We start from the raw sequence: 24,484 nt of genomic DNA on the forward strand, positions 1-24,484 counted from the left end.
CTGAATGAGGGAGAACAGGCAGAACAAAATGTGTCAATTTTCAGTCTGATACTTACTCTCGGTTACTGGATGCCTTCTGGCTTGACGAGTTCTTTTCTTCTAATTTTGGTTTCTTATTTTCTCCACACCGGTTTTCTTCCTCAGTCTGGATAAATGTTATAAACAAGTTTTAGTGAATGCCAATGAAGGATGCTCAGATGCTACTTTACTTACAACTGAAGAAACCAATTTTCTAATTCCTCCACAGCTCACCACTCAACAGATTTCAGGGCAAGTTTACTGAATCTCAAACATAAAAAAAAAAAAAAAAAAAAAATCAGAAAAATAAAAATCAGTAAAAAATCATTTTTTTTCAGCTACAACTTATGCACACATTTCTCAAACGGATTATGAAAAACCACGAATCATCTTCAAGTAAGTTCATTTTAAAACAAAAACGGAAGGATCGCCGCTTGATCTTGGAGCTCCGCCCTAAAACAGGCCCCAGGCAGCAGTAGCAGCACAAATCATTGTGGGGGCTCGATGACCTGCCTCTCCGCCTCACCTACTACGTGAGCTCTCTGCTCGCTGACGTATGATAGCCGTTGGAGCTCCCGCGGCCATACCAGTAACCTCCGACTGTTTTGGCATTGGGCACCCTGTAGCTTTCAACGGGTGGGTGGGGCTCTGATTTGCAAAAGCACTGCAGGCACAGGGACGAAGATATTCTGAGTGTGACCACCACTTGGAGAGTTAAATTGGGATGCTGGGGGTTGGTTAGGCACAATTGGTTGGGCCACTCAAGGCCGTACGTCATCTGGTGCAGGGGTGCCTTTTGGGGTCGGATTTTCTAATCCAGCTTCTGGTCACGGTTAGGTGGACCTTCTGGTTTGAGTCTGCAGGCGTCGGTTGGAGGCAAGTCAGGGGTCCCCCAGATCTCTGGTCAGGATCACCGGGGAGACCTCCTCTTGGTGTTGGGCCACTCTTATCTTGGGTTGTGGGCATCGGGTGCAGACTTCACATCCTGCCGGAGCTGCAGTCTATTTGTGAACAAATCCGGTGTTCACGGGAGACCGTCTTTTCTTTTGAAGGCAGGTAAGGTCCACAAGGTTCTTGATGCTGCTGGCTGCAGGACAGTGTGCACAGAATCCACAGTCCCCAGAGGTTTGGCAGAGGCTAAAGTTAGATATAACCTTACTCTCTAAAGTGGTAGCTTGGTCGAGCAGTAAGGCAGTATCACAGGACAGTGTAAAGCATTTGTTGTACACACTGTCAGCAAATGGTCTCACACACTCAATAACTGAACTCTAGGCCAATGGTTTGTATATAAAAATAAATGCTCGTTTTATTTCAGTACCTACAATAGGTATCAAAATATACTTTCTCAGGTTAAGATGCTTTAGATAAATACTTTTCAATACGTAATAGACTTTTGAATGCAATGTTACAGTTTTTGCAATAGGCAACACAATGTCAAACACAATTAAACATTGAGCTCAATGAGAATTTCTAGTTAAATGCAATAGATTACTTTTTGGATTACTTTTCTTACCCCAGGACTGGATCCTAGATTCAGTCCAGGGACATCTCCTGTAAACAGCTCAGTAAAAACGTTTTGGTTACAGTAATGATTAAGGAATATTATTGTATTTTAAAAGTTGACACTTGGAAACTTTTCAACATAGAATCACCAATGTTATCCTATGGGAGGACATTCACTGAGCAGGTAAGTGGGGTTATGGTTACTTTTTCTAACTCAGTGTTGGATCCTGGATCCAGCACTGGGGCGTCTCCTGTAAGCAGTTGAAAGAATGTGATTTTGTTATACAGGCAATTTTTTACGAATATTTGTAAGTTTGCAAAATCGACACTTAGAAGAATTTCTGGTGAAAGCCAGGCAATGTTATCCTAAGGAGGAAAATCAAGTTAAAGGTAAGTACGGTTGTAATAACAGGTGAGTAAATTAGTTTTCGGAATTTGGCTGATTTTAGATGAATATTTTAAAATTTTAAAACTCGACACTTGGAAGAATTTCCAAGTGAAACCAGTCAATGTTACCCTATGGAAGAGAAGAATTTCCAAGTGAAAGAAGTAGTCAATGTTACCCTATGGAAGAAAAGTGAGTTATCGGCTTTTGGGTAAGTACTCGACTGGCAGAGTTAAGGTTCTTGGCATAGACTCAAGGGTCTCCCAGGGTCAGGTAAGTACAGTTGTTACACCCTCAGCGACACAGGGGCAGCCGGGTGCAGAGTGAGTTAGGCCCAATGTTATCCTATGGGAGGCAGGGGGCCTTTGGTTGGTGGCTGCTGTCTAGCAGGCCACCCGGCTGTGGGAGCTGGGCTCCTGGTCACTTGCTTAGGGCAAACGGGGAAGTAGGTTAGAGTATAAATGGCACTGCCAGGGGCACGCGGGCGGCTGGGTTCAGGGTGCTTTTGAGCCGTCGGGCGCTCAATGGATTGCAATGGAGAAGCTCAAGAACGAACCAAGGCTGAAAGCTCGGGGACGAAGATTCTTCAGGTGCGACCACCACTTCGAGAGTTAAGTTGGGTAGCTGGAGTATAGGTAGGCACCCAGGAGTTGGGCACAGGTGGCCGCAGGGCGCCGGGGTGCCTTTTGGTGTCGGGAAATCTTACCCTCTGCTGGTCGCGGTTGGAGGGGTACCTGGTTCTGAGGCTGCAGGCCTGGTCAGGAGCGTCGAGGTGGGTCCTTGGGTGCTGGATTCGGGGTCACAGTCGCCGGCGGGACGTCCTAGTGGTCTTTGTCCACTCCGGCACAGGCATGGCGGGTGCAGAGTATGCAGGGTTCGCGGTTCCTGGCTGATGTCAGGGGTCATTTACTTGTTTTGAGCAGTACCACTGCTCGTGGGAGTCCCAGGTAGTCCGTATCACAAGGCAGTCAGGTCCTCCGGAGTTTTTGAGGTTGCTGACCACTGGAGATGGCGGGGTGCAGCAGGAGCAGGTTCGAGGGTCAACAGGCCAGTGGTGCTGGGGCCAAAGCATTTGGTGTCTTCCTCTTGTTAGCAGCTACACGGCAGGTAGTCTTGTTCCTTGTTCTTCTTTCTTGTTTCGGAATCTGGATCTGAGGAAGGAAGGTTCAGGGTGCCCCTAAATACTAAATTTAGGGGCGTTACAGGTAGGTAAAGGGCAAGGACCAATGGATCCCTTCCCTGGGGTGGGTACACCCCCTATCCTGCCTCTCTCCTGTGGGAGGGGGCAGTAGCCTGATCCTGATTAGGCAGGGCTCCCCATCTTCAAGATGGCGAGAGCCCGGGATGTACTTCACCTCGCCTCCCCCACCTGAAGGGTGGGGTTGGCTGAGGCTGGCACACCCCCTTTCCTCACTTCGCTTTTCCTGCCGATCTTCCCACCAGAGAGGGGGTCAGAACCGGTGGGGGCCAGCTGCTGAGTACAGCAAATGGCCTGGAGAAGCTCACAAAGGCGGCATGCCTTTGAATCTTCCCCTGCCCATCCTGGGGCAGGAGATCTAGCACCTCGCCCAGGATGTGCATTGTTGCAGGCCCAGGAGAGCGGATGGCTCTCTACCCAGGGGTCCAGCAACATGTCTGCTGTGTTGCAGCCTAGGCATCCCCTCAGACAAAATGTGGATTGTAGGTTAGGTTCAGGGTGCATCTCTAAGATGCCCTCTGTCGTGCATCTTACAGTAAATTCCACACTGGCATCAGTGTGAGTTTACTGTGCTGAGAGGTTTGATACCAAACTTCTCAGTCTTCAGTGTAGCCATCATGGTGCTGTGGAGTTCGTGTTGACGACCTCCCAGCACCATATACTCTTAATGGCAGCACTGCACTTACAGTGCCCAAGAATGGACCTGGGTACTGTAGGGGCACAGGACTCCTGCACCTGTTCCCACACCACTGGCATAGGGCACCCAGCTAGAGGGCTGACTGAGGTATGCCAGGGCAGTGGGTGCTGTGGGCATGGCACACAGGGATGTGTGCCATGTCGACTTTGTTTTGTTCTGCACTCAGCCTGCAAAGGCAGTGTGTGTGTGTCAGGGTACAGGGCCTCTAAGGGTGGCACAATAAGTGTTGCTGCCTTTAGGGGCCTTCTCTGATCACAAGGCCCTGGGTACCTAGGGTACCATTTACCAGGGGCTGACATGTGACCCGAGATGCCAATTAGGTTTTGGCTGTTAGGCAGCTTTTACGGAAGGAACACAGGCCCTGGGCACCTGATTGGCAGGAGCAAAAGTGCATCAGTTATCAGGCAAAACGTTGGGGGGGTTACTGCATAAGAAGCCCACTTCATTACAGACATCGCATCTCCTTTTGAGTTTTTCAGGGAGCCCCATAATCATGCCTTTCAAGGTCTTGTTGAATCTCTCAACAAGGCCATTGGTTTGTGGGTGATAGGGAGTAGTAAACTTGTACTGCACTTCACAATCTTTACACGTGTTTTAGGTAAGCAGACATGAAGTTGGAACCTCTATCTGAAACCACCTCCTTAGGAAACCCTACTCTGGTGAAGACACCAATGAAGGCCTTGGCTACTGCAGGAGCTGTAGTAGTCCTAAGGGGAATTGTTTCAGGGTACCTAGTGGCATGATCCACTACCACTAGCATGAATGTGTTCCCTGATGCTGTAGGAGGTTCAAGTGGACCCACTATATCCACACCTACTCTTTCAAAGGGAACCACAGGTAGTGGCATCAGGGGGGCTTTGAGGGGCCACCTGTCTTGCCACTGGTCTGACAGGTGACACAGGAGCTGACAAACTCCTTTAATTTTCTGTGCATCTGGAGCCAGTAAAAGTGGTAACTAGCCTTGCCCAGGTTTCGGTTTGGCTCAGATGTCCAGCTAGGGGGGAAGTCATGAACTAAAGTTAGTAAGAACTCTGTGTACTTCTGAGGCACTACCACTCTCCTCGTGGCTCCAGGGTTGGAGTCTTTGGCCTCAGAGTACAGTAGTTCCTGTTCCCAATAAACTCTGTGGGTACCACTGACATCTCCCTTTTCCTGGGTAGCAGCTTGCTGCCTCAGACTTTCAAGAGTTGGACAGTCCTGCTGTCCAAGGCACAGCTCTTCCCTAGAGGGTCCCTCTGGACCCAAGAGGTCAACCTGGTACAGGTCAAGCTCCATGGGCTCAGTTCCCTCTGGGGTGTCCAAGTCCTCTCCCTGAGGAGAGGGGTCCTGATCATTTTGTACAGAAGCTGGTTTCCCAGTCTTATCGTTTCTCTTGGAAGGTTAGGCCATACTTCCTTCCAGTCTACAACACCTTTTTCACCCTGTTATCTGCTCTGTGCTCTTGTTTTTACACACACAATCTCAGGGATATCCAGCATTGCTGCATGGGTTTTCAATTCTACCTCAGACCATGCTGAGATTTCCACGTCATTCCTAAGCAGACATGCAGCTGGAAGCTTTGGAGGAACCACTACCTGTTTCCGTCCAGTAACCCCTCCCCATTCTAATGTCACCATAGCCATTGCAGGGTTAGTGGTAACATTGCCATCATTGGTGACTGGGTAAAAGTTGTCCTAATCAGTTATTGCTCTGGGGAAACCAGTGCATCTCTTACTATACTGACACTGGCACCTGTATCCCTCAGAGCTTCTACCCTAATTCCATTAATCCAAGGGATTGTAAGTACTTTTTAAAGTTGTGTGGCCACACAGCTACAGTGGCACACTCAACTTCCCCCTCTGAAACTAAAACTGCTTTAGTGTGCAACCCGATTTGCTCCTGGCACACTGTTGATCCCATCTGGAAACTTGTTACCCAAGGAGTAGCTGTAGTAGGACTAGGGGCCTTCTTGTTTGGGCAAGCAGCATCTCCTGTTAAGTGTCCCAACTTTCTACAGTTGTTACACCAGGCCATTAAAGGATCAAAGTTCTTTCCCCTGTACCTATTATTGGACTGGGAAGAGTTTTGGGACCCACCCCACTGTGCACGTTTTTGAGGCCCTTTTGAAGACTCAGGCTTTTTATCTTGGGGATTCACCCTTGTCTTGACCCAGTGGTCTGCCTTCTTTCCCAATTCTTGGGGAGAAATTAGACCTAGGTCTACCAAATGCTGATGTAACTTTTCATTAGTGCAATTACTTGCAGTCCAAATCCCTCAGAGTTCTCTTCATGTGGTCATATGACCCAGCATCTGCCCTAGAAAGGGTCAGGAGTTTGTCTCTGCAGTTACCAGAGAACAGTTCCCAAAGGAGTGCCCCGCAGTTTTCTCACTTCACAAGCCCTCTCAAAGGGTGTGAACCACTGTGTGATATCATCACTCTTCATATTTAGGGACAATCCCTTTGGGGATTTTAGGATCATAAGATTGCTCTTTATCCTTATTTAGTAAATTGCTGCCACCATTGATGGGTGCTAGGCCCATCTCTGCGCTCTCTCTCTCGAGCCAGCAACCTGGTCTCTAGATCCAGTCTTTTGGTCAACCTGGCTAGCATGCGGTCGTCCTCATTGGGGCTGTTCTCAATGTCCTCAGTAGTGCCTGATCCACCTGTGTGGAGTCTAGGTACTAAGAGGTTTACTCGTGGAGTCAGGGGCATTTGGGCATTTTTCTCCCTATGAAGTGGGGGTGGGGGGGGTTCTACCTCCTCATCTTCTTCTTTATCTAATTGGTCTTCACCATTTTCAGATGGGCGGTCCTTATCATACCCAGCCAACAGCTCCTGGAGCTTTTGTTTGGTGGTATGGGACCCCATGGTTATGTTTTCAATTGTACATAGGGACCTTACCTCCTTGAAAGACAAGTCAAGCTCCTCAACCTGGTCCTCTATGGCATTGTGGTTATTTTCACTAACAGCTGGGTTCTTGTTCGGAGACATTGTTAAAAAAGATTTCCAATCCTAGCTAAAGTGAACTTCAATTTTTCAAAAATTATAAAGGGACTTGACTAAGGCTCTAACGAGTCTTATAGTATTTGTCCCAAAATGCCAATTTGAAAAATGTCCAAATTTAAGATAATTTAAGAGTTCTGTTGTTTGATCATATGGGAACCAAGTTAGTCCAATAAATGCGAAATTGTAAATCCCACCGCTGAACCACAAATGTAGGAAGCTGGCTCTGTATATACTATACCAAAGTGAGGTATAGTGTGCACAGAGTCCAGTGGAACCCAAAAGGTAGGCCGAGGTAAAGTAGATAGCACATCACTCACTATTTGTGGTAGTGTGGTCGAGCAGTAAGGCTTTAGCAGAGGACAGTTTTAAGCGTTTGATGTACACACTCACTCAGCAAATGAATTCACACACTCAAAGACTGAACTTCAGACCAATTGCTTTTGTATAAAAATATTCTTTTAGTTATTTGATTTTCTAGAACCAAGCAAGCCTGGCACAGGTAAGCAATAAATACTTTACAGTATTAATGCAGTTGTAACAGTTTCTATTGCAATTGTAAATGTACTTTGATTTGATTACAGTAGTGTTACTGATAATGCAGTGCTTTTCAGAATGCAGCACATACGTTGTACAGGATTTTTAGTAAATTGACCAGTAGATTACTTTGCAGATTACTTTTCTTACAAAGTACAGTATACCTGGATACTGCACTGGGTGATTTTCTGTAAACAGGTGAGATAAGGTGTTTTTGTTATTTAGTACAACTTTAAAAAGATTTTAGGTTTTCCAACTCCACACTTTGAAACTTTTCATAGAAAAACAGTCAATGTTATCCTATAGAGGAAAATAGTGTTATCGGTTAACAGGTAAGTACTTTGTTGTGTGAGTTAGTATTCTGGGGTTAGACTCAGGGGTCCCCCAGGGTCAAGGATTCACTCTTGTTACACCCTCAGCGGCACTAGGGTGGCCGGGTGCAGAGTGCTGAGGCCCAAAGGGGGATAGGTGGGCCTCCGGTTGGTGGCTGCTGACGAGCAGGCCACTGGGTTGTGGGAGAAAAGGTCATGTACTTACTCTCAGGGCAAATGGGAGTTTAGGCCAGAAAAAAAAAAAGGTGCACCCTCAGCGGCACTGGGGCATCAGAGTGCTGTTTTGGCGCCAGGTGCCCTGTAGCTTTCAATGGGGAGTCTCTAGTTTGCAAAAACATGGCAGGCTCGGGGACAATGGTCTTCTGGGTGTGACCACCACTTGGAAAGATAAGTTAGGATGTTGGGGGTTGGTTAGGCACTGCTGATCGGGCCACCCAAGGCCCAGGGGAATTGGTTGCAGGGGTGCCTTTTCGGGTCAGATCTTCTAACCAACTCTTGGGCGCGGTTGGGGGGACCTTCTGCTTTGAGGCTGCAGGCGTTGGCTTGAGGCCAGTCAGGGGTCACTGGATCTTGGGTCAGAATCGCCAGAGAGACCTCCTCTTGGTGTTGGGCCACTCAAACTTGGGCCGTGGGCGTCGGGTGCAGAGATTGTGCAGATTTATGGATCCTTGCAGAGCTAGAGTCTGTTGTTGAACAAATCCTGTGTTTACAGGAGACGGAGTCTTTGGGTTGGAAGGCAGGCAGTTCCTTCGGCTTTCTCAAGGTTGCTGGCTGCAGGACACCAGGATTTCGCTGGAGCAGGTTTGAGGGTGCCCATAAATACTAGATTTAGGAATGCTACAGGTAGGTAAAATGTTGAGACCAATGGGTTCCTTCCCTGGGGTGGGTACACCCCCTATTATGCCACCCTCCAGTGGGAGAGGGGCATAAGCCTTTCCCTGGTTGGCTGGATACCCTTCATCTGCAAGATGGCTGGGACTGAGAGTTGTGCTCCACCTTGCCTCCCCCACCTGAGGGGTGGAGTTGGAAGAGGTGGGCACACCTCTCTTTCTCACTTGTTTTATCCACCGGTTCTCCCAACCAAAGTGCGGGTCAGAACCAGTGGGGACCAGTGGCTGAAAGCAGCAAGTGGCCTGGGGAATCTCACAAAGGAGGCAAGCCTTTGAAACTTCCCCTTCGTGGACCATGCCCATCCTGGGAGAGGAGTCTTGGCACCTCGTCCCAGGATGTGCATTGTTTCAGGCCTCCCAGCCCCCCGAGAGCCCAGGGGTCCAGAGACCTGTCTGTTGGTGGCAGCTGAAAGCAGATACTCAGGCTGGACAGGTTGTATTTTAGGAAGTATCTCTAAGATGCCCTCTGTGTGCATTTTTTATTAAATCCCACACTGGCATCAGTGTGGGTTTAATGTGCTGAGAGGTTTGATACCAAATTGCTCAGTTTTCAGTGTAGCCATTATAGGGCTGTGGAGTTCATAATGACAAACTCCCAGCACCATATACTCTTTATGGCATTACTGCACAATGTTTAAGAATGGACTTAGACACTGTAGGGGTACAGGGCTCATGCACCTGTACACTCACCCCTGGTATAGTAAACCCAGCTAGAAGGGTGACTGATCTATGCCAGGGCAGTGGGTTGTAGGCATTGCACACAGGGATGTGTGCCATGTGGAATCTTCACTTTGTTCTGCACAAAAACACGCAGCCTGCAAAGGCTGTGTGAGAGTGTAATGGTGCAGGGCCTCTAAGGGCGGCACAATAAGTGCTGCAGCCCTTAGAGGTCTTCCCTGGTCACAGTGCCCTGGGTGCCTGTGGTACCATTTACCAGGGGCTGACCTGTGGTCAGCGATGCCAATTGGGTTTTGTTTTCAATGCAGTTTTTAGAGAATGATCATAGGCCCTGATTAGCAGGAGCCCAGGGCACACTCAGTCGAAGCAAATCACAAGTTACTCACCTTCGGTAACTATATATCTGTAAGAAACATTAGTAGTGATGGATTCCATACCTTAGAATTACCCCCAGAGGGCAGACTGGATCCGGAAGGTTTTCATCAGCAGTATCCCTGCGCGTCGGTAGGCGTTGTTGTGCGGCTCCGCAAGCGTCGTTGCCGCAGCGATGACGTCACTGGAGCTACTTAGACACGCGCGCTGATGTCAGTTCTGTACACGACTTTCCGCGCCAGGAACGCAGAGCCATGCAAGAACCTGACCACTGGTACCATGAAGCTAGGGCCCTGAAAGGGGTGACCTTAACCCTAGAAATCAGGTCGCAGAACAGGGAGGATGGGTGGGGCGGTAAGGAATCTATCACAACTGATGTTTCTTACAGATATATCGTTACCGAAGGGAAGTAACTTGTTCATCTGAAAGAAACACGTAGTGATATATTCCTTACCTTAGAATAGATATCCCAGCAGTACCAACCCCGGTGGTGGGTCTGCGAACCAAGATCACAACAGAAAGTCCTGGAGAACAGAACGGCCAAAGAAGCCATCTCTCCGGACTTGGCTGTCCAGGCAGTAGTGCTTGGTAAACGTGTGCAGCGAGGCCCATGTAGCTGCCTGACAGATGTCATGCAAGGGAACTCCCCGTCCCAAAGCAGTAGTGGTTGCTGTCGCACTGGTAGAATGGGCACGCAGCCCCACAGGAGGCTCTTTTTTAGCCAAAGAATAACAAGCCTTTATGCACAGAACGACCCACCCAGAGATGGTCCGCTTGTGCACGGCCCGACGTTTCTTGGCACCCACGTAGCCAACAAAGAGCTGGTCATTCACCCCGAACTGTTGTGTGCGGTTTAAGAAGAATTAGAGTGCACGTTTTGGGTCCAGATGGTGGAGCCTCTCTTAGTCTTTCGAGGGATGCGGAGGCAGAAAGAAGGTAGGCAAAGTGATGGTCTGCCCGATGTGAAAGGCAGTGACAACCTTCGGCAGAAAAGATGGACAAGTTCTTAGAACCACTTTGTCCGGATGGACAGAGAGAAAAGGAGGTTTAGAAGAAAGAGCCTGGAGCTCACTCACTCTTCTGGCAGAGGTGATGGCCACCAGGAAAGCTGTCTTTAAAGTGAGAAGACGAAGAGGACAGTTGTGAAGTGGCTCAAAGGGAGCACACATCAGATAGGTCAGAACCAGGTTCAAGTCCCACTGAGGCATTATGAAAGGAATAGGAGGGAAAAGATGAAGAATGCCTTTTAAGAATCTATTTACAACAGGGGACTTGAAAAGGAAAGGCTGATCTGGAAGCCGTAAAAAGGCTGAAATGGCCGAGAGATAGCCCTTGATAGTGCCCAGAGCAGAGCCCTGCTGGGCCAAAGAAAGAAGGAATAGAAGGACCTCTGAAATAGGGGCAGAAAGGGGATCCACAGCCTTTGCTGTGCACCATGCCACAAACTTGTTCAACCGGCAGGCACATACAGTCTTAGTGGAGGGACGCCTGGCTGCCGAGATTACGTCACAAACTTAGGGAAGCAGGTAAAAAGACGTCAACTGCCGCCGCTCAATCTCCACGCAAGGAGGTGGAGGCAGGATAGGTTCAGGTGGAAGACTGTCCCCTTTTGCTGCGACAAAAGATTCTTCTGAAGAGGCAGTCGGCTCGGGGGATCGATAGCCATGCTGAGTAGCTCGGGATATCATACTCTTCGAGCCCAGTCCGGAGCCACAAGAAGGTCTTGGGTCCGGTCGCGCCTGATCTTCAACACTCTGGGTAGAAGTGGTATAGGCGGAAAGGCGTACAATAGACCGCAACTCCACTCGCAATGAAAAGCTTCTCCTAGCGAGTGCTGCCTTGGAAATTCCAACACGTAGAACTGATAACATTGCGCGTTCTCTTCAGTGGCGAATAGATCTAACCAGGGCTCTCCCCACTGCTGAAAGAGACCTTGCACCACGTCCGAGTGCAGACGCCATTCGTGATCCATCATGCACTGGCAGCTGAGTTGGTCCGCCCTGGCGTTCAGAGAACCTGCCAGGTGTTAAACCACCAGGAAAATGCCCTGATGTTCCAGCCATGTCCAGAGACGCAGAGCCTCCTGACATAGGGTCCATGAACCCACCCCGCCCTGTGTGTTGCAGTACCACATTGCGGTGGTGTTTTCTGTGAACACCTGCACTACTTTCCCCTTGACAGAGGGAAGGAATGCCTTCAGTGCAAGTCGGATGGCCCAAGTTCCAGAAGGTTGATATGGAGCTGGGACTCGCCACAGACCTCTGATCTCCGCCTCTCCCAAGTGGCCACCCCAGCCCAGAAGCGATGCGTCCGTCACAACTGTGTGTTCCGGTTGGGGAAGGGAGAGGGATCTGCCATTGACCCAATCTCGATTTGTGAGCCACCACTGCAATTGTCATGCAGTGCCCTCTGAGATCTGGACGTGATCGAACAGGTTGCCCTGATGTTGTGCCCACTGGAACTTCAGGTCCCACTGCAGAGCCCGCATTTGCCATCTGGCATGATCCACCAACAGGATGCAGGAGGCCATCAAGCCCAGTAGCCGGAGGATCATCCTGACCGAAACCCGGGTTAAAGGCTGAAAGATCGGAATCATAGCCTGAATATCCCGGACTCGCTGCTCGGGAGGATAAACCCGAAACTGCGCTGAATCCAGAACCGCTCCGATGAAGAGGAGCTTCTGAGAAGGGATCAGGTGCGACTTCGGCACGTTGATGGAGAACCCCAGCAAATGCAGGAGGTCGGCCGTAGTCTGGAGGTGGGAGACGACTGCCTGGGGCGAGCCCGCCTTCAACAACCAGTCGTCGAGATATGGGAAGACTGGGACCCCTGATCTGCGCAGACGAGCTGCGACCACCGCCATCACCTTCGTGAACACCTGAGGGGCGCTGGTAAGGCCAAAAGGGAGCACGGTGAATTGAAAATGCTCGTGGCTTACCGTGAACCGCAGGTAACGCCAGTGGGCCGGCAGGATGGGAATATGAAAGTAAGCGTCCTGCAAGTCCAACGCTACCATCCAATTTTGCGGGTCTAGGGCAGACAAGACCTGAACAAGTGTTAACATTTTGAACTTCTCCTTCCGGAGGAAGCGATTCACGTTCTGAGGGTCTAAGATAGGAAGCAGACCCTTGTCCTTGTCGGGGACCAGAAAGTAGTGGGAATAACAATCACAACCTACTTCTGACGCAGGAACGTGCTCGATGGCCCCCTTGGCCAAGAGGGCCATGACTTCCTGCTGAAGAAGCGAAAGATGGTCCCCCGACATGCGGTGGTATTAAGGTGGCATGGCTGGAGGGGAAGTCTCGAAGGGGAGGGAGAAGCCCCTTCGGACAATTTGCAGCACCCACTTGTTCGAAGTGATGTTGCGCAAGTGGAGGAGATGATGGTGAATACTGCCGCCCACTGGCGCTTAATGGGCCTCAAAGGTCGGATTAGGAAGGCTTTGCAGTAGATGCTGCAGGGGTGGAGGTGGACTGACCCGCACGCAGGCCCCCTGAACCGCTTTGACAATTCTCACGTCCGCGGCCGCGCTGTTGCTGCTGCGCCGGCCTGTGGCCCTGCGAACATTGTGGGGCACCCCTTCCGTGGCCACGAAAGGAGCGAACGGCAGAAGGCGGAGGAGGCCGAGTGGCCGACAGGCCCAAGGATTAGGCCGTAGCCCGTGAGTCCTTAAATCGCTCCAGCGCACTATCTGCCTTATTGCCAAAAAGGCGAATGCCATCAAAGCATTGTCCATCAGAGTATTCTGGACATCCCCCGATAAGCCAGTCGTTCTTAGCCAGGTGTGGCGCCTAAGCGCCATCATCGTGGAAATCGCCCTGCCCAGCGAGTCAGCGGTGTCAAGCCCACAACGGATGGTGAACTTCGCTGTGTCTCTCCAAGCAGCAATAGATTGGGAGAGTACTGGCTGGGCCTCCTCCAGACAGCTAGTCAGCACCTGCACAACCGCGTCACACACAGAGTGGTAATAATGGCCCAAAAGGCATGCGGTGTTCACCAACCGCAGCCCTAAGCTGGCAGATGAAAACTGCTTCTTGCCAAGCTGCTCCAGCTTCTTGGATTCCCTATCCGGAGGTGTGGAAGGGAACGCTTTCTGGGACGCAGAGGCTTGGACACCAAGCTCTCAGGATTGGGTTGTTGGGAGAGGAAGAGGGGGTCGCCCGGAGCTGGGCGATGGCGTTGGGCCACGTTCCTGTCCACAGGAGCCCCCGTGTTGGGCCTGGACCAGGTGCCCAAAAGAACGTCAGATAGTGCTTCATTAAAGGGCAGCAAGGGCTTCGAAGAGGTAGCCGCCGGCTGGAGCACTTCTGTCAGGTGGTTAGTCCTGACGGTCACTGTAGGGAGTTCGAGGTGGAGGGCGTCGGCCGACCTACGCAACACCACTGCGTAACTGACTCCCTCCTCCGTGGCCACGGTAGGAGGAGACAGCATGCCAAGGTCAGGTGTAGAGACCACTGGCATCCCACAAATCCTCTGCTCAGGTCATAAGCACAGTCTTGTGCGAGAGGGTCCTCAGACCCCTCCCAGTCCTCCCCTTCCTCCGAAGTCTGTGGCACAGGCTGAAAATACGGAAGACGGACATAGGGGAAAATATGGCCCCATCGGCGTCGCAAACGGCGCAGAGCAGCGTCGATCCGGCACAGTTTCCGGTTCAGGGCTGAAATTGGGGACAACGTCGTCCCGAGGAGCAGGCGACGTCGGAGGTGGTGCCGGTGGGGGTCAACATCCGTGGAGGCATTATAAAGGTCGACCGGGGTCCGTTCCCGGATACCAGGGGGTCCTGCAGCACCGGAGCCACCGGCAATGCCAGGGCCGGAGCCACCCGCGACACCAGAGCCACTGGAAGGACAGGACACCCAATCGGGCCCGCGGGGCCAAACTGCCCAAAGAGTTGGGCCAGGGCAGCAAGAAACTCTGGCACCTGGGCAGGCGTTGCAGACGGACCCGGGAAGGGCGGGTAGACCGGCGGCATCGCAGGCTCCGCCGGAGCCGCGGGGTGGCACCATCCCCACCCTCAGCCACGTCACGCAACAGGCAAGGGGAAGTCGAGGAGCGACAACGCTTCTTCGACTTCTTTTTGGAATGCTTCGACTTACCTGACCCCGAGTGCGAAGACTTAGATCCAGAAGAATGATGGTGACGGCTCCCCGACTGGTCCCTCGACCTCCCTCGGGACCGGGACCTTGAGCGGCGCAGAGCTGACTGCCACACTTCCAGCAACTTTCGGGACAGCTCCTGCAAAGTCTTCGGCGCCATGGCCCGGCAGTCGGGGCACAACTTGGAGTCGTGGTTGCACGCCAGGCAGTAGAGACACACGCGGTGTGGGTCCGTCACTGACATCATACAGTGACAGTCCCCACAGTTCTTAAACCCGGGCATCCCTACGACACCAGGTGTCGATCAACTCGAGAAAAAAGGAGACAAAAGGCATTAAAAAAAACGGTCAAAAAATGACTGGGGGAAGTAGCTCCTCCCAGATGTGGGCTTACTGTCGTGGAAAAAGAAAGAACTGACGTCAGCGCGCATGGGCACGTCTAAGTAGCTCCAGCGACATCATCCCAGCGCCAATGACGCACGCGGAGCCGCACGGCGACGCCTACCGACGCACAGAGGTACTGCTGACGGAAACTCTCCGGATCCAGTCTACCCTGGGGGTAAGTCTAAAGGTAAGGAATCTATCACTACGTGTTTCTTTCAGATAGCCGAGTTCGGGTGCTCACTTACAGAGTAGACGTACTGCTGTAAGACAAATGGAACTTGATTCCCGGTCGAGAGTCCAAGTCAGCTGTGAATGGGCCCCCCCAGCAAGAATTGGCAAGGATGTCGACTAGTGCCATTGTGATGTGTGGTTCCAGTGGCTGTGGTCATTTGAGGTGTTCAGTGTATATATCTTTCTGATCTCTTGCAGGACGTCCCATATTATATTTGCTTGCGTCTTATTATTTGCTGCCTGTTTATTCATTAGTATTATTCATGCATTTAACTGTTGCATTTACCAAGTGTATTATTATTATTGTTTGCATATAAAAATATATATATCTGTGTATTTGAATGTTGTGCATTTGGGAAAGCCTTTCTGTTAGAGAGCATTGTGTAAAATAAAACCCCAAGCCTTATTCTAAAAAGAGAGAGTCTTTGCATTTTATGAAATAAAACCCTTTTCTAAAGGTGTTTGTGTTTCAGGTCTCCTGCTTCGCCGTGTGTTTTGAGTAACCGTGTAGGAGATTCTGTATTATCTGAAAGGCGAAGCAATACACTCAGCCTCAGAAGTGTGCCTCAACTCACAAACACCCCTGAATTCATCACAATAATATTTCCAAGTCATCAAACTAAAAGTTTATGATCAACCGTGTTCAAAGATGCATATCATAATTCAATCAAAATGCATCAGTTCACTGGAGGCTAACAGGACAGTCCCAAACACTAGGTAAAGAATACAGCTGGTCTAAGAAAGATGAAAGAGTTGGGGGCTTTATGTAATCCTGAAACTATTGAGGTAAAATACTTTTGAAAGGTGTAACAACGCATAGGAATGGGAGACGGCAGAGAGTTAAGTCACAGTGTGTCAAGGGATTACCTCTTCAATTAGTAAAACCACAATACTCAAATTCTGATGGCCCATGCTGCCAGTCTCTACCACAATAGGTATTGGAGCTGCTCAAATGGCGCCACAAAGACCATGTCTAATCTATTTTATCTGCATAATCAACTCTACACAGTATCTAATGTTTGCACATCGCTTATGGATATCATTGATACTTTGCCAAACAAGGTTTAGTAAAGAACTAATTTAGGCACTAATGTTCAATGTATTTTAAACACTATGTTATGCTTGTTCAGTGGCGCACTGACAGGAGATGTGAACCATTTGGGAATAACCATTTTGCTTGTCTACTAAGGAAACATGGCTTGCTACTCATTCACAACCTTTAATTTATCCCACCCAAATTTTAAATCTTTCAGGCAGATTGGGAAAAAATACCATCACTTCTTGATAGTCATTATGCATAAACACAATAAATATACAGTCACTACCTTTACATGAAAGCCTAAATTTCAGGGTTTAGACCAAGGCCACATTGTAGATTTAATAAATATGTGCGAGACGAAAACAATCCTTTTCATATATGAATAAATAAAATGTAAATTAGTTAATATGGTGTACTTTGATCTTTTTTGTAGTCAGCATGATGTGATTCAAACAAAAGAGAAATGTGACAATTACATAAACCATGCAGAGCTTAAACAGAGAAATGATATCTAATGAGCAAAAATGTCAAACATCACCAAATGTTCCGATAAAATAATCGATTAGTTAACGGTAGATAAGAAAAGCAGACTATTTCTCAATTAATTTTACATAGAGAAGATTCAAGAAACTCTGCTGCCACCTACAGGCCGCTTAAGGAGTTGGGTATATATTTCCCTTTGATCACTGAAATCCGAGACTTTCAAAAACAGAGAAATTACATTTTAGCCCATTAATGCTAATGTTGCTGCGGGAAAAGGATAAGTTACTTCCCTGTAATCCTAGTTCTCTCCCAGGGGTATCCTCATCAAAGTCAAACACTGAATATTCCCGCCCATGCGTGGGGACCCCGGAAAGAATAATAAAATATATATATGAAAACATATATACAGCTCTATATATATATATATATATATATATATATATATATATATATATATATATATATATAAATATACAATTTTTTCACACATCAATGCAGCTCCTATAAATGAGGCTAATCAATGTAATATTTAACTGCTTTTGCAACCACATACTATAGAATATAAAAAACAGGAGTGCAAGCATTACTTGAACTATTTTTGATGAGTAGACTCAAGACCAATCTGCAAAAGAGCAAGCACTGTTAGCCTATAGGCTGCATTGAAAACCAATAGCATACAAAATGAAAGCATTTCCAAACACAAAACCTGGCACTGAGCCTTTAAGGCAGCCATGACCCCTGGCTTCCCATCATGCCTCAGGGGTGACAGTTGGGTCAGTTGTACTTTGCGGAGACACAAGGGTCAGGGTACAAAGCTTAAAGAAAAAAGTCTCATTTGTCTGGTTGCTTATGATTTTGATGAGGATACCCCTGGAAGAGAACTAGGATTACAGGTAAGAAACGTATCCTTCTCTTCCAGGGGATAATCATCAATAGACATAAGCACTGAATCGAATAGCAAGCCCATCCTCAGCCTACGCGGAAATAGATGAAATGACCAAAATTACAATCACAATTTTTTCAGCGTTGGAACAAATTTCTCAAGGAGGCCTGGCCTACCCAGTGTCTGCTCTGGTATCCGAGTCGAGACAATAGTGCCTCGTAAACGTATGTATCGATTTCCAAGTGGCTGCCTTGCAGATCTCAGCAATCGGTACATTGTTAAGAAAAGCCGCTGTAGCTGCCTTCCCTCGAGCGGAATGAACCTTGGGTCTAGACCAAAGCGGCTTCTCTGCTAACTGATAAGTCAGTTTGATACATGACACTGTCCACCTGGAGATGGAACGCTTGGAGCCTGGATAACCTGTTCTGATTGACCTGTAATTAACGAACAGTTGATCAGATTTCCTAATTGCTTCAGACCTGTCCAAACAGGATTTCAAAACCCTTTTCAGGTGTAAAGAATGAAGTGACCTCTCAGCTGGTGTAGAGGGATTAAGAAAAAAGGTAGGCAGCGAGATGGATTGATTGACATGGCAATCAGACACCACCTTCGGAAGGAAGGAGAGTGGGTTCTCCTAATGACCTTATTGAGATGAAAGACTGTGTATGGTTCCTTAAAACAGACAGCTTGAATCTAGCTCACCCTGCGAACTGAGGTGACTGCTACCAAAAAGGCTACCTTCCACATAAGGTGTTGGTGGGTTGCTTTGTGGATAGGTTCAAACTGAGGACCCATCAGTTTAGACAGGACCTGAATAAGCTCCCAGGGAGGCAAAGGAGGCAGGATAGGAGGGTAACCCTTGCAAAAAATCCTTCACTACCTGCGTCTGAAAGAAAGGCGGCTGAGAAGGAGACTGCCTATATGCCGTAATAGCAGCCAGGTGTACTTTTATGGAAAAGAATCTTAGACCTGCCTTAGCAAAGTGGAGTAGGTAAGGTAAAATCACTTCCTCTTGCCCCTTGGTAGGATGGCAACCATTTTGCAAACACCACAAATAGATTACAAGCATAAGAGTATCTTGTGGAAGGTCTTCTTGCTTCTTTCAGGATGGTCATGCAGTCCTGAGGGAGTCCTAAATGACCATATTGGAGGACCTCAGGAGCCATGCTGCCAAGTTCAGTGAGGGAAGGTTGGGGTGATAAACTCCCGTTCATCTTGGACAGCAGATCCGGTCTGCACGGCAATCTCTTGTGTGGGAATTTTGATAGGTGCAGAAGGTTCGGGTATCACCACTGCCATGGCCAGTCCGTAACAATCAGAATCATCCTCGCCTCTGAGTGGGAGAGTTTGGTTACGACCTTCGGGACGAGAGGAAGGGGAGGAAAAGTGTATAGAGCCTCCTGACCAGTTGATCAAAAGGGCATTCCCTCTTGACCCTGGTCGGTAGAATCTTGAGGCGAAGTCGCAGCATTTTTTGTTTGTTTCGTCCGCAAAAAGATCGATGCTTGGACGGCCTCATTTTTGGAAAATTTCTTCGATGACTTAGTCGTTTAGAACCCAGTCCTGCTGGTACCTGAAGTGATGACAGAGCGTCTGCTTGTGAATTCTGCTCCCCCGGCAGGTGTATTGCTGTAAAGTCAGATTCCTTGCAAGGAGCCAATGCCAGAGAGCTTGGGTCTCCAGAGACCGATATAGAGTCCCTCCCTGCTTGTTCAGATAGTAAATGGTGGTCGTATTGTCCGTCTGTACTAGAATGAAGCTGGTCTGAATAGATGGGAGGAAAGCATTGAGGGAAAGATGCACAGCTCGTAACTCAAGCATGTTGATGTAATACAATCGTTCTTTTGCTGACCATCGACCTGGAGTCTGCTCTCCAACCCTGGAGGGAAGCATCTGTGATTAATGAGAAGGATGGCACGGATTGAACGGAACCCCTACCAACAGATTCTCCTCTTGCATCCACCTTGGAATCGATGCTCTGGCTGCTCTTGACAGATTTATCCTGTCGTGCCGTCCTGCCGGTTGTTGATCCCAATTGTACTCCAGATCCTGCGGTAAAGGACGCATCCTCAGCCTGGCGTTGGAGGCAAAAAAATATGCAGATGCCATTGGCCCTGGGAGAGAGGCAACCTGACGGACTGAAGGGAAGTTGCTGTGCATAATCGGTTTGCATTTCAGAGTGATAGATGATAGTCTCTCCTCCGAAGGAAACACTGCAGAGTCTCTTGTTGCACCCGGATAGTGGATTCTTTGCATGGGATGCTGGATCGATTTCTCGAAGTTAACATGAAGGCCCAGCCTATGGCAAAGGGCAAGACATTGTTGGTAGTGTGCCCTCATGCTCTGTGGGGAAGGGCCCTTCAGAAGCCAGTCGTTGAGGTAAGGGTAAACAAAGATTTCCTGGCACTGCAGAGCAGCTGCTGCTAGTGCCATGCATTTTCTAAACACTCGGAGAGCCGACTTCAACCAGAAGGGCTGGACTTTGAACTGATAACGAGTCAATCCCACCAGAAAACGCAGGAACTTTCAGTGATGAAGTTTGACTGGGATGTGAAAGTATGCATCCTGAAGATCTAATGAACAAATCCAGTCCCCTTGATGTAGATGGGGATATATTTGATGGAGAGCCAACATGCAAAACTTCTCTTGCCGGATGGATTTGTTGAGGGTGCGAAGATCCAGGATTGGTCTGAATTCGGATTTCCGACCTTTCTTTCCCACTAGGAAGTACCTTGAGTATACTCCTTGACCTCGTTGCAATATTGGAACTTCCTCAATGGATGATTTTCGCAGGAGGGTGGATACTTCCTGCTGCAGTATCAGAAGCTGGTGGCACACAGTTTTTACTGGAGGGATTGTAGGAGGCAGATATCGGAAATGGAGAGAGTACTCATTCTGCAACATACTTAACACCCATTGGTCTTTTGTGATGCTGTGCCACTCTTCCAGGTGGTTGGCTATACTTCCACCACTGGAGTGGGAAACTGTGGGCAAGTGAGCATTTATTGCTTTAAAGAAGTTTTTGCTGAGGCAGCAGATTGACGAGGAGCTCCTCTCCCTCTTGAAGCGCGACGTCCACGATAGTGGGATTTTGATTGGCTCTGTTGGTGTTGGTGCCTCTGCCACGGAGAGGCTTGAACCCCTCTGATGGAAGGGCCACCGATCGTATGGCCTGTATCGGTGCAGGAACTCCTTTCTTCTCTCAAGCCCTACTGCCGCCAATGTGTCTAACTCCGCCTTCATCCTTCACATTTCCTCATCTGTGTGAGTGCCAAACAAGGAGGATCCTGAAAAAGGGAGGTTTAGGATCCGTGATTGAGCTTTGAGTTTTAGAGCAGTTAGTCGAAGCCAGGAAGAACGTCTGGCCCAGATCCTGTGTGCATGGGAATGTGCAGACAAGATCTCTCCATCAGCTGCGGCACTGATAACTATTTGCCACCAAACTTCCTTCCTGCAACACCTCTTCAATGTCCCTACGCTTTTTGTGAAATTTTCACTGTAAACCTTTGTAACAAGTCCTACAAAGATCTATCATAGCACCCTAAGAGCGCCGGGGTGCTACAGACCTTCAGCATTGAGGCCGAAGTGCCACAGACTTTACATTCCCACAAATCCTGTGCTCTGCTTTCCTTATCGGGAGGAACTGTTGATGAGACCACTTTTTCGCAGCCGCAACCATCACAGAGTCAGGAGGTGGGTTAGATCTAAGAAACAATGGATCCTCTTCTGGAGCCCTGTATTTCTTCAAGATCCTCACTGGAGCGGACTTGAGCGTTGCCGGTGTAAGGAACATTTCCATAACAGGCTATAGAAGCCCCGGTACCAAGGATAACAGTCTGGCTGCTGATCTTTGATGCAAGGTTTCATAAATCACCAAGGATGAACTCTCAGGAGTAGGCATAACAATTTTCAACTTGTATCACCCCTGGCCAGGACGTCCTGGAAAGTACTGACATCATCCACCGGAGACACCCTCAGAAGTGGACTGTCTGTAAGGGTTGGAGGATAGTCCGTCTTTGAAGATTGGGTAGAAGAGGGTGAACGTGTCGGCGACCTGTGCCTTCTCTGATGCCCCCGAGCCGTAGATCATCTTGTGGAGGCTTTCGGCATACACGTATGACCTTGACCCCTCGAGGGAGTGGTACAAGAGATCTACTTCTTGTACCAGCCAAGACAGTGGAGACCTGTGTAGAGGACTGGAGTAGTCCGGTGAAATTCGTGTCTGCACCGTTCCAGATTTCTCAGTGATGCAGAGGTAACATCCACCTAGGAAAGAGGTGCACAGATGGGGATTTCTGCCTCACTTCTTGTGCGGGAGTCAGAGCATGAACAGGGGTGTACAGGTGAAGATGCAGGACTGCTCGTCGGCGAAATAATCAACTCCGGTGACCTTGAGGTTGATGACGTGCGTCTTGAACTAGATCGTGCGTGATGGGTTGAGACTGACTGATGTGAGCGTCTCGACTTTGAACGCAGAGTCACTGTGTCCTGAATCACCGATCGGGATTTAGCCCTCGATGTCTGAAAAGGTGATGGAGAGATGCTCACAGGACATGAAAACGACAGACAGATGTCTCGATGTCGAATGGTGTGTCAGTGACGTTGACCGTCTTCTGGGGCTAGATCTATGCCTCGACGTAGATCGTGGCCGGGTTGACGATGAGAGAGGGGTTTGTCTCGACGTCGAACGTCCTTGAGTTGACGCCAACGGGGTTCCCGGTCTCGACAACGAGCGCCCGTGAGATGGCACCGATGGAGTTTTGTGTCTCGTGGTTAACCGCCTGAAAAATGGGCGCCGAACGCGGAGCTAACGCTGGCAGAGACCTACTACTCGACGTTGAGCGTCGCCGAGCTGACCCCAACGGAGGGTCCGTTACCTGATGACTCAACATTGAAATTGTCTTCGATCTCGGCGTCGATTGATGCACCGGCACCGTCGACTGTGGAGGTCTAGACAACTACATGTGTTTCTTCGCCGCTGATGGTGAACTTGACGCCCATCCCGAAGGGGAACAGATCAGGCTCTTACTTCTAGACGTCGATCTGTACCTCTTTTTCTTCTATCTCACCAGAGGCCTTTCTCTGGATGTAGATTTCTTCCTCTCAGAAAGTCCATAGAGACGTATCCTTTCTCTCTCCTTGAGAGTACGCCTGGAAAGCTTTTTGCAATGTTGGCAAGTCTCTGAGGAGTGAGAGTCAGGAAGGCAGAGAATACACACAGAATGTGTGTCAGATTTGGCCTTCTTGCCACAGGAGGGGCAAGGATCAAAAGGAGATGGCATTGTGACAAAGAACCAATTTCTGTCAAAAAACGGTAGTACCTCACTCTAAGATGCAAAAGACAGAGTGAAAAGTAAACAACAAACAATTAAATGCTGGAATACTGACAAAAAAGTCAAAGCTGTGAATTCCAGGGTCCTGACTGAAGGAGCCAGAAAAAACTGACCTAACTGTCACGCCTGAGGCATGATGGGAAGCTGGGGGTCATGGCTGCCTTAGAGGCACGGTGCCAGTTTTTGTGTTTGCAATTGCTTTCATTTTCTATGGTATTGGTTTCAATGCAGCCTATAGGCGAACAATAGCTGCTCTTTTGCAGATTGGTTTTGAGGCTACTCATTAAAAAGAGTTCAAGTAATGTGCTTGCCCTCCTGTTTTCTATATCTTATAGTATGTGGTTGCAAAAGCAGTTGTCTAATTACATTGATTAGCCTCTTTTATAGGAGCTGTTGTGATGGTTGAAAAAATTATCTGTGTGTGTATATATATATATATTCACTGAAAAAACCATAGGTTTCAGACTTGTTATAGTTAGCGGAAATTTTACTGATAAAAAAACAATGAAATTCCCCCGTTATAGTTAGTGCAGGCAACTATAACTCACGCGACCGCAATCCTCTGCTGATGCTAATACTGTATTTAGACACTTATTTGCCCATGTCTTCTTCCATAAATTTTTAGCTATACATATATTAAAAATATTTTTTTTTCATAAAGACACATATGTCATCAGCAGAAGATTGCGGTCGCGTGAGTTATAGTTGCCTGCACTAACTATAACGGGGGAATTTCATTGGTTTTTTATCAGTAAAATTTCCGCTAACTATAACAAGTCTGAAACCTATGGTTTTTTCAGTGAATTTGCAAGGTTTTTTAAATGCTAATTCCTAACTATAACGTGTGTGAAACCTATGGTTTTTTCAGTGAATTTGTACGGTTTTTTAAATGCTAAGTTACTTTACGCCATTCGTGGCGTGCACGCCCACTTAACGCAGTTCGTTCCGTGCACGCACGGTGCGCTTCGCGCACCGTGCGCGCACAGTGAGCACGCGGTGCGCTTCGCGCACCACGCGCCCACTTTACGCAGTTAGTGCCGTACACGCAAGGTGGGCACGCAGTGCGCTACGCGCACCGCGTGCCCACGTTACGCACCGTGCGCACATGGAGGACATATTATGCGCTTCCTTGTGATAGGTAATCTGTTAAATTTAATTTGTAAGTGATGACAATAATATGCCATGCACAGAGAGTTTTTTTTTTTTTTATTAAAATTTTTAGCGTAAGCGCACCGTACGCGTACGGTAAGCGTAATCGGCGAAATTTTCAAAAAAAAAAAATTTACCGTTTTTGGCCTTGGGGGATCTTTGAGGACTCAACTAACATGGCTATGTGCATGGGCGCTGTCTAAACAGCCCCTTTATATGTTTTTTGCCTTTGTTTACAGCCCCCCCTCAGAGTGCGAGAGAGAAAATGGCGGCCGCCGCTTCCTGGTTTCGACC

At 48.6% G+C, this 24,484-nt stretch overlaps 1 protein-coding gene across 2 annotated transcripts in view; it reads right to left on the minus strand.

The window, feature by feature from the left end:
- The window catches only part of AFF4 (ALF transcription elongation factor 4), an 862,537-nt gene that overhangs the window by 326,208 nt on the left and 511,845 nt on the right, over window positions 1-24,484 (minus strand). For both annotated transcript variants that reach the window (XM_085618067.1, XM_085618066.1), the window contains exon 14: window positions 57-145. In XM_085618067.1, coding sequence (XP_085474193.1) covers window positions 57-145 — 89 coding nt within the window. The remainder of the gene's footprint in view (window positions 1-56; window positions 146-24,484) is intronic.

This window comes from Triturus cristatus, chromosome 7 (assembly GCF_964204655.1).
Source record: "Triturus cristatus chromosome 7, aTriCri1.1, whole genome shotgun sequence".
NCBI lineage: Eukaryota > Metazoa > Chordata > Amphibia > Caudata > Salamandridae > Triturus > Triturus cristatus.